This window comes from Talpa europaea (genome assembly GCF_964194135.1).
Source record: "Talpa europaea genome assembly, chromosome: 5".
In the NCBI taxonomy this organism is placed as follows: domain Eukaryota; kingdom Metazoa; phylum Chordata; class Mammalia; order Eulipotyphla; family Talpidae; genus Talpa; species Talpa europaea.
Genome location: NC_140071.1, coordinates 123,105,907 through 123,120,143, shown reverse-complemented (window position 1 = coordinate 123,120,143; position 14,237 = coordinate 123,105,907). Strand labels below are relative to the sequence as shown.

Below are 14,237 nucleotides of genomic sequence, written 5' to 3'. Positions count from 1 at the left end.
TGGTGGGAACTGTTGCTCAGAAAACTCTGGAAGGTAGAGGAGGTTTTTGGTGCCTTTTTTTTTTTTTTTAAAGATTTATTTATTTATGCATACAAGAACTGGGGTGCAGGTCAGAAGTGTGGGGGGTGAGAGGAAGCCCTCGATTCAGGGACTTTGAGCCTGAGCTGCATGGACAGGCACTTGGTCCTCCAGGGATATTCCGCCTTCCTCAGTGAGTCGGTGCTGTTCTGCATAGCGCTCTTAGCGCTCCTTGGAAGAGAGAATGTTACATTCTGAGCATAATCTGACTGTCTCCTTGCCTTTGCATTTAGGAACTTGCTTGCGCCTCTCCCTGTGACAAGTTGTCCGAGGCAGTGACTTATGTCCCGTGTTTCCCTTTTCCGAGCTGAAAGCCCATGGCTCCTCCCCTCCTCCTGTTCATGGATTTGCAGGTGCCTTCTGATCCTCGCTGTTGCATTTAAAACCTCCCCAAATTGAAAACAAAACCTCCTGAGTGACCAGCAGCAGGAGCAGACCCTGTGGCTGCTGCGACCCTCTTTGTCAGGCTGCTGCTTCTGATGCCAAGGCTTTGTTCCTTTCATTCCTTCGGTATCCAGGCCACTCTGCTGGCTTATCCTGGGCTTGCAGTCAACTGAAATCCTTAAATCTTTCTCGCATGAACTTTTGACAAGCTGGGTTTACCCTTAGGTTATCTGCCTGACTGAGGGCTTTTATTTTTTGCAATTTACAGTGATCATGTACATATATCACTGTGTTCCTGGTGTAGATTTTTTTGGTCTTTTATATTTCCGTTCTGTATGTTTAAAAAAAGATTTATTTGTTTATGCACACAGGAACTGGTGGGGGAGGGGTGGTGGTGAGAGGATTCTCCAGAGACAGAGTGGGGAGCAGAACAGGCAGATCTACTGAAATATGCTGCTGAGGGGAGCAGCGGGCGAGGCAGGAGAGATCTGTTGTGCCATGTGGGTCAGCTCCCTGGCCAGGGATGGAACTCATGCTGCAGTGGCTGGCGATAGCTTGATAACGGCTGTGCCACCAGGGAGGGCCTCCATTCTGTATTGTAATTTATTTTTATAGAATGGTACTGTTTTGGAACTGGAATTGAGTTTAGGAGAGCACCATTCATTTCCTTCAGTGGGACACTTGTCAGGGGTCGGGGAGGGAGGGCGTGGAGAAGATGATAAGCTCCTTTCCTGCACTGGCAGTGCAGGCAGGTCATGGGGGAGGACTGGGCGCAGGTGAAGAATTCAGACTTGGACAACTTGGTTCTGATGCTGTTTTTTGATGCTGTTTCATTTTTGTCTTGTGTATTTTTTTTTTAATAACTTTACAAAGTAAGAAGAAAGTATTTGTCACTTAATTCTGCTTTTGAGTATCATGTGCTAGGATGCAAAATGAATTTTGTAAACATGTTTTGAAGTTGTCTAGCATGTCATCTGAGAAAGCCAAGAAGCAGCAAATAGTATTGTTATTGCTAGATTTGGTATTATATGAAATCCAAAATAGATTGAGTGAAAAATGGACTAGAGCACTTCTAACTAATGGCCTTTACTGGCCAAAGTTCTCATTTGCCTGTTGATCAAAAGTAAAGCAAAGGAATGGCTACTTGAGTGTACTTTATTTTAAGAAAAGGACAGAGATGATATGAGAGAAACTTCCAATTTCTATCTCTGATTGGAGTCCAGGATTCTTGAACACCTTTGGTAGATTTTAAGAATGCAGTCGATGATGTAAAAGCTAGTGTGGTATACTTAAAAACTAAAGAAGTCACTGTTGTCTGTGAGACACACCAGAATCCATTCTGGTAATTGAATCTGGTAATCATACTTTTAGGAAGTTCACATTTTAACATTGGCTTGAAAATTGAATGGGTTCGTGGCAGGGTCGTGACTGAGCGGCAGTGTCTTGTCTGTGCACGCTGTGTGCTGCACAGAGGCCCCAGCCAACATCACGAGCAGGGCCTGAAAACCAGGAGTGCGTCACTAAAATCAAAATGTGTCAGCCATGACAGGGTCCCATTTATCTGCAGCCCTATGCCCATCACAGCTCTGGCCCAGAACTGTCGCATTTCCGTAAAATGGAAGTAAAGGTGTTTTGTCAGAGAGCTGGTGTGAGATAATCTAGTAAAACTCAGTATCTAGCACATTTCTGGCTTTCATAAGAGAGCAGTTTAAAGTATGAAGACCCATTCAAGTGATAGTGCCAGAAGTTAAGATTCTCCCCCTGGCATGGTGTATGTGATGTTATAAAATATTGGTAGTGTTACTTTCTCTGTTTGATATTAGGTAAGGTTAGAAAATAAAGCCATTTTATTGCTTTTTTCTTTCATTTTAATCTATGGAGTTTACCCATAGCACTTCAGTGTATTTTCAAGTAAATATATTTATTTATTTATTTATTTATTTATTTATTTATTTATTTATTTTATAGAGGCATGTTTTTTCTTTCTTTCTTTCTTTGTTTGTTTTGTTTATACACGCACTGGGTACAGTCAGAAGCGCGGGAGGGTGAGAGAATTCACCAGAGCCAGAGCGGGGAGCAGAGCAGGCAGAAGGACCGAAGTACACTGCTGAGGGGAGCAGCGGGCGGCAGGAGAGGTCTGCGCGCCATGTGGGACCCTCCTCCGGTGGCCGGGAAGCAGCCGGGGATCGAACCGGCGCCGCAGAGGCTGCGGGCAGCTTCGCAACCCAGCGCTCAACCGCTGCGCCACCGGGGAGGCCCTCAAGTAAATATATTTAAATGGACGTGAAATAGTGTTATGTTATCCACTTTACTTTAAAGTGGAGAAATATTAAACTGCTGGTTCCTCTCACATTAAAATACATGTGTTTCATAAACACTCTGACACAGGCCTGCAGGGTCCATGGACAGGAATCAGACAGTGCCCTACTCCCAGCCCAGAGTGTGGTGAGTGGGACAGACTCAGTGCTGGGACCACTGGCCATGGAACCGGAGATGGAGTGGAGAGGTTTTACCTGGATCTGGAAGAATAAGCAGATGACTGTGGAGAACATTCTAGAGCAAGGCTCACCTGCTTGCCTGCAGTTGACAACTATGAGCTACAACTCAAATAAGTTTCTTGAAATGAGGATTCAAAAGTAATTTTGTCATGTTTGCCCTGTTCTCCCATTTGCAAGGGTAAAATAGTTGATGATTGAAAATAATTTTCCATCTGTTTGTATATTAGATTAAGTTGTCATAGTCAAGGAAGAGGCAGTCAGTCACATCAGACTTAAATGGAGTATTTGTAGCATTTGAAAAGAGTTATAATGTTTTTATATTGATGAAGAATGTACATTGTGTAGAAATTAATTCCATAACTCTAACTAATGGATACTTAAGTTCTACCCAATTAGAATTTGCCTTCTCTATTGACTGCATCTCACCGTTTTAATTTCTCTTTGTAGACTTTGATGGCTATAGCTTCTGGCACAGCTTCCCCATTTTCAGCAGATTTATGTTTGCACTGGGCTGGTGGGATGGCTTCGTTCATTATTCATATATACAGTATTCACACCATGTTCCTACGAGAGATAAGTGATCTTATCTTTGAGTCAGTAATAGCTGCCCCCACCTCTTACTACCTCCTGGGCTTACTGTTGTCCAAGAGTCCTTCACCTGGTAACACCTATAAAGTCACAGTTATTTTTATACTGCATTAGAGTTCTTGCACATACTGTAAAAATACTGTATGTGCTCACTGTTACTTTGCATTATTGTAGTTATTCAACTTACCAGTACATGTTGGTAAATATGGTAATAAGCAAATAATAAAAGGTAATTCCTTTTTAGTATAATTAAATTCCTTTGTATTCTCTTGTGTTCTGTTTTATGTATTTGAAAACCTTATTCTGAGAAGGGTTTGTCGGCTGGCTGGCTGTTGCAAAAGATTTAGGAATCTCTACGTTGGCCCCTGAGGTGCACTTGGGAGGGCAGGCCACCATTTGCTCAGGGAGCATTGGTAAGAATGTGTGGGTATGTAATTACAAGCTGAGCAAGGTCTCTCACCTAAGACTCCTACTAATCCCGTGCAACCCTTGCCTGTTGCCCCAACCCGCAGCAGCTCACAGCTTAATATAACCTCGGCAGCCCTTGTGTTCATTGTAGTATGTGCTCACCCCCAAACAAAAGAAAAGCTTAAGTGCATTCTCTGTAGCCTTTGAAAAAATACATTAAATGATTTCCATCCTAAAGTGGTTAAAATAAAAATAGCCTGGGTACTAGGGTCAACCTTCAGCTGTCCAGAAAAATTTTATAATCCAAAGTCACTTAGTTCTAGTTTCTGGTTTACTATTTTTACATCATTTGTTCCTTCTGCAAATATTTGTTGCATGCCTCACTCTGTGCAGATGTTTTTTTTTTTTGTGCAGGTGTTTTGTTGGAGATAGTCACAGATTTACTGTGGTTTTCTCTTCTGAAGTCTACTTGAGATCTTTTCTTGTCATTTAAAAACCTCAACGTAATGAAATTTTTATTTTGAATTACCATAGTTTATCTATTAAGCAAGTTTATTGAGTGTGCCAGGCACTGTCCTAGGCTCTCTGGATTGCGTATGTGAGCAAACTTGACAGTTTTCTCTAGGAGCTGTCATTCAAGCATTTAGGTGTTTCATGCTGTGAAGTTTACAGGACTGTCCTGAATGCACACAAAACCCGTTTGTCATTTACAGACCTCTGTGGTTTACAAGGCAGTGGTTTTCACACTTTGTTCCTGTGGGTCCTTGCGATATCTCAGGGCTGGCAGAAGTAGCAAGGAGACTCCACCTGCCGCTTCTTACACCCCTTTAACCAGCATGCCTGCTCCCACACAGGTAGGCTTGCTGGAAAGTTAGGGGACAGTTCTGTTGTCTACAGATGTTTGCAAGTGTGAAATTTTAAAGTTTGACTGATATTGTCTGTTGCTGACTGATATGGGATAAAATGTTGTCATTTTGCCACTCCTGTACTGAAAGGCAGTTGGAATAGCGGCAAACCATTAGACGTTGTTACTCGAGTAAAGAGTCAGCCTTTCTTTGCATATTTGAAGCATTTATTGGGAGCAAATACATGCTAGCTCTATACTAACAACTTTCTCATTCTTTGTATAGTTTTATTCTCAAAACGACCCACAAGGTAACTGGCAGCATGCGGTTTTGAGAGAAGAGAATGCTAAGGTTGGAAAGGGTTGGGTGACTTGCAGAATTGGAGCAAGGCTGCAGAATTGGAGTTTATTTCAGCTTTCCAGTTGGGGGGTGAGATGGGGAGGTGGGTAGAGAATCCCTGGTGGGGTCTGTCAGTGTGGTCCATTTCCAACTCCAGCTGGAGTTAGGACTGACTTTCTTACATAGTTGTGAGGAGCCCAGTGAGAGTTCCTATCTCTTAGAAGGCTATACTGTTTCATTTTCTGCTCCCAAAGCCCCCTTTTCTCTCTGAATGGAATGTTTCTCTGGTCTAGTAAGCAACTCTAGATTTACTATCACATTTTCTCCTTCTTGCTTCTCTCCTCCTACCATGCATGCAAATGCTGTACATATCCTAAAATTCAACCAGGGGCCTTGGCAGTTTAAGCAAAGAGAGGACGCTCATCACACATTTGCCAGAACGACGTAATATTGAGCAGAGTTCACGGTAATTAACCTTTGGTTAGTTGGAATTGAATCCTGAATAGGTTAGAACAAATTGTTTGTTTGTTTTGTGTTTGCTTGTTGTGGTGTCTGCCGTGAATGGAGTCGATGCTGGATCTCAGAAAGGAATGAAAAGGTTTCTGCTTGGGCTGACATGTCTGTGCGGAGTGTCCAGGATGATAAAAACTAGTTGCAGAACACTGTGAGCCTGTATTGTTTGAGAAGGAAATTACCATCTAGCACCCACAAAGAACCACCTCTAGGAAATCAAATGGTTAGCCAGGTATTTTTGGCCTTGGGATTATGGGTGACTTTAACTTGTTGTGTTTCCGTATTTTTCCCTTATGTGAATTTACACTTACTCCTGGAAATAAAAGATGTCAAAAGAAAATCTCCTGCTGAGTTTAAAAAGGAGACTGGATTCCTGAGAAATCCTAAATCAATTAGTACTTGTTTTGCCTTGGTCCTTGAGGTTTTGCTTTTTAGATCAAGTCAAGATGCATCTGCTTAGCTCGCTCCTTGCCTGGACCTTCGAATAGGGCCCTGACCTCAGCTCTGGGAGAGAGTGCAGAGTGGGGGAAGGACAAGGCTCTGCCCTGACCTTTCTGCTCAGTAGTAGCCTGTCTGCTACCTCTTGACCTTTTTTTATCATTTCAGTTCAGCCCTGACCTGGAGGCTCTCATGCTGACACAGTGGAGACCCCGGGTCTGAGTGGAGGGAGCAGAGTGTGCACAGGAGGGAAGCCTCCCAGAGGGAAGAACACAAGTTTTATATTCCTTTGAAATGAGGAGATAGAAAGGAGAGGAATTCAGGAGCAACGCCCACATGTCCCAATAGCTGCCTCAGTTCTGACAAACTGCTTCTATCGTGTATATTTTAAGGACACATAGTGAGATTGTGAGGTGCTGTCTGGGGCTCATCGTACGTAAGTCCCGGGTATTGCATTTTGCTGAGAAGGAAGATTCCAGTTTGATGCAAAGACTAGACGTAGCCTTAGGAAGTGCCTCACTCCCCAGTGTGATGTCTCGGGGTGCTGTTCCCAGTCATGCTGAGCTACCTGGTTCTGAGACCAGGGCAGGCCCTTGGGGATGGTTACTGCTGGTTGCCTGGCTCTGAATTCCACAGGTGACCCAGGGAGCGCTCTCTTCCTCACTCAGTGCCTCTGTGGGAAGATCTCTTACCTAGAGATTTCCCTGCAGACCTGACTGCACCCCATCCAGTTACTTGGTTGGTTTTTCATTGAGGTGGATTTTGCTTACTGGTAAGCAAAGGAGGCATGTGAATCCTAGAGAGATGGCAAGGGCACCTGTGGCCCCAGTGGCCTGTTACTCAGGACTGACATGGCTCCATTGCAGACATGTGCCCTGGTGCCAGGGAGAAGGAAATTAACTTTCGAGAGATGCAAAATCATTTGAGTGGCACCTTCAGACCTACGTGTGAGGCAGTGTGTAGCTAGCTGCCTTTGGTCCTGTTCCTCATTCTGCATAGCAGGGAGCAGAAGGGGGCATGGGAATAGCATGTACAAACGTCATTAAAATGTGAGTCCTACTTTGGTTCTTTCTAAACAGTTTTTCATATGGCCTAAGATTTGATAGAGGGAAAAGTTGAGTCAATTTGTTGGCTGATTTCATCCTAAGAAGGGCAGTGTTCTGTCAGTATTTAAATTATCCTATTTATTCTTAGTAACCTGACGTACACTCTGTACTGAGATTTTGTGTTTCTCTCCTTGCACTTCTGCTGCAGTGTCAACAGTCCACTTTGTTTAGTCATTTGTTTACTTCTTTATTCCCTCTTTTGAGATTGTAGAGTCCCTGAAGAACACGACCTGTGTGTGACTCATGTTTATATTCCCCATAGAATGTGGCATAAGGTTTCATGCATAGCGGGAGTGTGACTAACACTGTAGTTGCAAGTGACAGTTGCTGATTGTCCAGTGGCATGATCACAAAGGGGGATTTATTGGCAGAAGAATCCCAGTTTAATAGCTTCAGGCATAGCTGGATCCAGGTAATCAAACACCAGAACCCTCATCCTCACCCCCCCCTCCCTTGTTCTCCCTCTGGTCTTTGCTTTACCTCCTCTGGGACGCCATAGCATCCCTTTGAATGTGGTGGCACCCGCAGTTCGCTGCTTATAGCATAAGAATTTGAGGTCTGAAAGCAGGATTTCTCAATCTTGGCACTGCTGACATCAGGGGCCAGATAATTTTTGAATGTGAGGAGTTCTGTGCATTCATTGTAAAATGTGTAATAGCATCCCTGGCCTCTATCTAGCAGGTACCAGTAGCACCTCTCACCCTCCAGTTATGATAACCAAAAATCTCTCCAGACATTGTCAAATGTCCCCTGGGGTGGGGGAGGGGGTGCAAAATTGAGCCTGGTTGAGAATCACTGGTCTAAAGTAATAGCCAAGTTTCTTTCTCTTTTTTCCTACCAATTTCATTAAACACCAAACCTTGAACTGACCAGTGGTAGAGTGGGGTGATAGAATATGCTGGTGGACTGAGTTCAGGGATGTTTCTGAAACCTGCAAATGCCAGTGCCCCACCTCTAGACAGGCTGCTTCATCTAGACTGGTGTGGGCAAGACATTAGTTTTCCATCACTGGCAATTCCATGTGTCGTCACATGTGAGTTGTGAATCAGTGCATAATCAGTGCACTAAATGAAGAGGGTGGGACTTTGAGGATATATACTCCCAAGTCCAGCAGTTGTGACTTCCATCACTATTTCTACTGACAGATCAAAATATCCTGACTTGGGCCTCCCTGGTGGCGCAGCAGTTGAGCGCTGGGTTGCAAAGCTGCCCGCGGCCTCTGCGTCGCCAGTTCGATCCCCGGCTGCTCCCTGGCCACCAGAGGAGGGTCCCACATGGCGCGCAGACCTCTCCTGCCGCCCGCTGCTCCCCTCAGCAGTGTACTTCGGTCCTTCTGCCTGCCCTGCTCCCCGCTCTGGCTCTGGTGAATTCTCTCACCCTCCCGCGCTTCTGACTATACCCAGTGCATGGATAAACAAAACAAACAAACAAACAAATAAATAAATAAAACATGCCTCTATTAAAAAAAAAAAAAATGTCCTGACTTAAAAATTGTTTTAGAAGGTTCTCCCTGGTGGCGCAAGGGGTTAAGACACAACCTATGAAGCTATCCGCAGCCACTGCGGCACAAGTTTGATCCCTGGCCTGGGAGCTGCCCACATGGCACACAGCAGACCTCTCCTGACTTGCCTGCTGCCCCCCTCAGCAGTGTATTTCAGTCAGTCTGCCTGTTCTGTCCCCCACTCAGTCTCTGGTGAATCCTCTCACCCCCTCCCCCACCTCTGTCCTGTACCCTGGTTCTTGTATGCATAAATAAATCTTTTTAAAAAATTGTTTTAGAAAACTAGCATAATTTCACTCACTCTTTTCCTGCCTTCTCCAGGCTCCTTGGTTAGAGCCTGCAGCTATAAATTACTGCAAAAACATTGGATTTTAGTTTGTAGAAAACTGTTGGTTTAATTAGAAGGTTGTAGCGAACCTTTGAAATGATTAGTTTAGAGAATGATGCTGGACTTTGTATTTGCATAGACTTTTCCCATGGCATTTATAAACTACTAAGTGGATTTAATTTATCATTTCAGAACTGAGGAAGCGAAACGCTCCTACCTCTCTCTTACATATGATGAAAGATCAGGACCCAAAGGACAGAAAGAGGGCTGAGTGAAGGTGTGTGGCTGGCAGTCATTAGCATTTCTTATGTGCCAGATGCTTCCTCAACCAGCCAGTGAGCACATTTGATCTTTCTTTTGAGAAGATGTAACGTATTAATCTGACCTCTCTGCTAATTTTAAGTGCAAAGCAGGAAACGAGGCAGTGGGTCCCCATGAGAAGCCCCCACACATGGCAGAGAAGACAGAGCTCCCAGGACCTGCCCTTTGAGGCAGGTAGTGAGTCGCTTTGCTCATGATTGTGCTGTGGCATTTGTCATGTTATATGGGAAATCACATAGTTAGTCATGTCTCTTACTTCCTGGACTCTGACCCTCATAAAGTCATGCAGACTCAAGTCTTACTCATGTGACGTGTATTCACGAATTTCTTAAATGTTTTGTACGAAGTTCAAGACGTGATATACAGGGAAGAAATACTTGGCTTAATTTAGGACAGTGATGCCGAATTAGGACAGTGATGCCGAATAGATTCTTTTGTTTGCATTTCTGCTTGTTTTAACTCCCCAAAGTGAGAGAACATTTCTTCCAAGGGACAAAACACTTATTTTTGTGGATTCAAAATGTTTTGATGTTGAATGACAGGAAAAAATGCTAGAATTTTAAACCCAAAATACAAGGCTTTTCAAAAATTCCTTTGCTATTTATTACTAGTCGGCCGAAAAAGTGTAGATGTAAAGTAAAATGAATTTTTATTCTAAATATTGTTTCAGGAATTCTTAAGTCCTTGTGAATAAAACAACACTTGCAATTTTTATAATCCTGAAAATCCTTAAATCCGTAGAAAGTTGACTCATGCTTAATTAAACAAGGACTTTATTTACAGAAATGAATAATTCTTATTCTCACAGGATATCATTTTCTGGCTGTTTAGAAAACAATATTCAGTTCTTTTTGCAGAAATTTCATACTATACTGTATGTTTGTTAGTATGTGAATTCTGAAACTTGTTTTGGTTGTGAAATAAGTGCCAATTTACTTTAAAATTGAACTTGCTAAAAGCTCAAATAGGTCAACAGAAGAGCAGTTTAATAAATTTTGATGTCTAAAAAAAGCTTATTTCTTGAATGTTGATGATTTCATTTTAATTATTTAACACTTTTCCTAATGTAAAAGCGAGTAAAACCACGTACCAAATCCTTATGGTATTCCAGTAAAATATTCAGATTCTTGTTTTTGTTTTACTTAATTTTGATTTATATTATCTGCTTATCTGCAGTCGGAAATGACATATCTCGTACTGCTGTGACTAAAGAAAGATTTGTGTTAAAGGTCCCTAGATCATATCTGTGGGAATAAACAGCACTGGCCTCAGCATATTTGCCCTAAGAGGGTCTGCGTAATTGCAGTAAATATTACGACTGTAAGCATATAGACTAAGTTTTCACCTTAAGAAACTTTTCAGCTAAATTGGCTTATTTGGGGTGGGGGAGAATGCTATTCCCTCCCCCCCCCTTTATTTTTGCATATCTCTGTAAGCTGTCAGCTTTAGTGGATTTATCTCCATCCTTATTCTCAAATCACCTCCTCTCCTTGACAGAGTGCCACTTCCCTTGGCATCTCTGACGGCTACCTTCTCTCTTCATGGAATGTTTCTTTCTGGTCTAGTAAGCCACTCTGGGTTCACTGTCGCAATTTCTCCTACTTAACCTCTCCTCCCCAACATTGCACACAAATGCTGTAAATATCCTAAAAACGCAACCAGAGGTCTTGGTACTTTATGCAAAGAGAGGGTGCTCATCACTAAATGGTCTCCTGAAAAATCCTCTTTATTCTTGACCCTCCCTGGTGGCCTAGGGGTTAAATCTCAGTGCACCCACACATGGCACAGCAGACCTTTCCTGTTTCCCCTGCTGCTCCCCTCAGCAGTGTCTTTCAGTAGATCTGCTTCTTCTGCTCCCCACTCTGTCTCTGGTGAATCCTCCCCACTCCCTGCACCTCTGGCCTACACCCCAGTTCTTCTATGCATTAATAAGTACATCTTTAAAAAAAAAAAGGACATTAGATTTTTAACCGTTTGCAATATACTGTTGAAACTGTGTTTGGTACTGTGCCTTCAAATATTGTGATATTGTCTTATTTTTTCTAGTCAGGATTCCAGTAATTTCCACCCCCCCCTTTTAATCCCAGTTATCTCCTTTATACCCACACTATACTCAGATCATCAGAGCAAGAAGAGAGAGGCACTGGTCTTGTCTTGTAGTGATTCTGACTGAAGTTACAGGAGAGATAGGTGGTTGGAAAATAGCTACAGCTCAACCGTGACCAAGATATATGTGCTTTTCAGCTTCTTCTGACCCTGAAAGAACAACCAACTTCTCCACTTTCTTGTGTTTATGCCGTTTGAGTCAGCGTAAATTCATGTGACTTTACACATTTTTTCTTCCCTTTTGATGATTCATAGTGAAAGACACAATGACTTCAAGTTCAGCTGAAGACCTAGCATGTAGGTACATCAAATATTTTAAAAAGCCCCAAAAGGCCCAATAGGCCTAGAATTTTCTGTTCAGTGAGTAGTATGGGGTTAATAGTAGTGAGGGCTCATGTGATTCTGGTTAAATCATTTAACATACTTGCTCAGAAAAGCACAATGTTCTTGTATGAATCGAGGGTTTTTTTTTTCCTTTTGAGAAAATCATTTTTTACCTCATAGGAAAGATTTTTATCTGAAAAATCTTAAAAGCTTTTTTTTTTTTTTAAGAGAAACTAGTTATTTTTGTTAAGTCCTGTAGTAGTTGGTGAAAGTGTGAATGAAATAGACTTCTTGCCTCCCGCTTCTCTCTGCAATATATTTTATATTGATCAACAATTTAGGCCTCCACATGTTAGATAATTATTTGGCATCAGTGGGTGAGCTACAGCATAAGTAAATACTCAGTGCAAATGGTTGGCGTGTGTTGGAATTGTAGTTTATTTAGTATCATTTAGATCTGATGCTTCAGGGGTCTATTGTCTAGGCCCTATAAAGTACCTTGAAAGGATGTATCATAATCTTCACGGTAGAGATTTTGTCTTTTTAAGGTGGACTTGGTATGAAGTCACAGAGAAAACAATCTTTGTGTCTTTGGGGATTATGTCATGAACACAGATTCTAGTCTTGCCTTTAAAATCGACTAAAACCACCTCCCTTTACTCTATGTGTTGAGTTTTGACCTGAATTGAAAAGGTTTTTTAGGTTTTTGTTCTCTGTAATGTTGTAAAAAAGACATTGGACTCTTGGGTATTGGGCCTTCAATTGAATTTTCTTACATTTTAGAAAAGGAAAAAATGGCTTTAACTGTTAGGTCATGACAAAAACTAGGCCCTTCTTTTTGAAGATTGAGCTCATGCCCGCCCCGTCAACACTGTGGCTGCATGTTGTCCAGGGATGGCGCAGGTGCCTGCTGGCCACTGGCTGTGGGTTCACGGTCGTGTCTACTGCTCCTCTGAAGGGGCTTGACGGAGACTCTAATGAGAGGCTGTAGCAGTAGGGAGGACGCCATAGACCCTGTGTTCATTCTCTCGATCGTGACTTTATGCTGACCCCAGAGACACAGAGTCCCCTGAGGGAGCAACCCCCAGAGTGTGGCTGTGATAACGAATGTGCCCCGGGCACTTGCTCCTTGATGAACACCTCCTGGCTCTAGTCAGTGCTGTCCAACTCTTGGGGAATACAGGCTGGCGCAGTAAGTTGGCTGTTCATGGAAGAGAACTGATGTTATGATTTGAAGAAATATTTTAGAATTTCTATCTCTTCATCCTCATCCCATCATCTACTATAGAAACCTTTCCAAGATGCGCTGCCATGCTGAAATGTACAATAACTGCTTAATGTTTTGGAGGGAACCAACCACATTGGACACAGATCTCTTTGGCAGATGACGTTTTCTCCAGGAAGGACCTTTGGCTTTGGAGGGGACCAATGTGGGTTTGCAGCCAAGGTCGGCCATGTTAGGCTGTATGTCCTAAGAGAATGCAGGGGGGTGTGAGTACGAGAACCCCTAGCATAGTCCCTGGGGTGTTAGAGGTGCCTAAAATACTCTGTTCCCCTTTTAGTATCTGTGAGTTGTGCATTTCCCTCCCGTAGAAAGACATCTATTGTCTGAGGTCCCTGTGGGCTCCTCCTTCAGCACATTGGATGAACTGCGCAGTGGAGGGAACCGGGGCAGCATAGTGTTTCCCCACAGATATTCCTGCCCTGTGTGTGCCAGCTGTTGTAGCATCTCCTGCCTGTTCCAAATAACACGCCTTCCTTTCTCGGCAGGTGCCTGAGATCATCAGCTCCATCCGGCAGGCCGGGAAGATTGCCCGCCAGGAGGAGCTCCACTGCCCCTCGGAGTTTGATGACACGTTTGCCAAGAAGTTTGAGGTGCTTTTCTGTGGCCGTGTGACGGTGGCTCACAAGAAGGCCCCGCCAGCCTTGATTGACGAGTGCATTGAGAAGTTCAATCACATCAGCTGCAGCAGGAAGGCCGAATTCGACTTGGGCTCCCAGAATTCGGAAACCACAAACCCTGTGGGAGGGTTTTCCTTCACGGATAAGTTCCGATCTGTGCTCCAGCCCGTGGGGAATGGGGAGCAGAGCCAGAGGCCTATGCGCAAATCCTTCTCCCAGCCCGGCCTGCGCTCCTTGGCCTTTAAGAAGGAATTTCAAGATGGAAGCCTTCGGAGTAGTAGTTTTTTTAGCTCTTTTGAGGAAAATGACATCGAGAACCACCTACTTAGTGGACACAATATTGTGCAGCCAACTGATATTGAGGAAAATCGAACTATGCTCTTCACGGTAAAATATTATCAACCTTCCTGCTTATCCTCAGTCTGAGACGCAAAAGAAATCTGCTTTATTGAGGAAAGTGGCTTCGGAAATTGCTTATGGATTTATGTGTGAAGCCATGTATTTTTTTTTATACTGAGTAAATATTTTCTCAGCATAAAATTCCTTCTGTAGTCCTAA

The 14,237-nt window shown here is 43.3% G+C and overlaps 1 protein-coding gene across 8 annotated transcripts in view; it reads left to right on the top strand.

Moving 5' to 3' along the window:
* The window catches only part of TBC1D1 (TBC1 domain family member 1), a gene marked incomplete at both ends in the record, with an annotated part of 185,311 nt that overhangs the window by 72,867 nt on the left and 98,207 nt on the right, over positions 1-14,237 (top strand). For 5 of the 8 annotated variants that reach the window (XM_084233762.1, XM_084233763.1, XM_084233764.1 and 2 more), the window contains one exon: positions 13,548-14,066. In XM_084233762.1, the coding sequence (XP_084089888.1) occupies positions 13,548-14,066 (519 nt within the window). The remainder of the gene's footprint in view (positions 1-13,547; positions 14,067-14,237) is intronic. The other 3 variants (XM_084233765.1, XM_084233761.1, XM_084233766.1) reach the window with 1 other exon arrangement.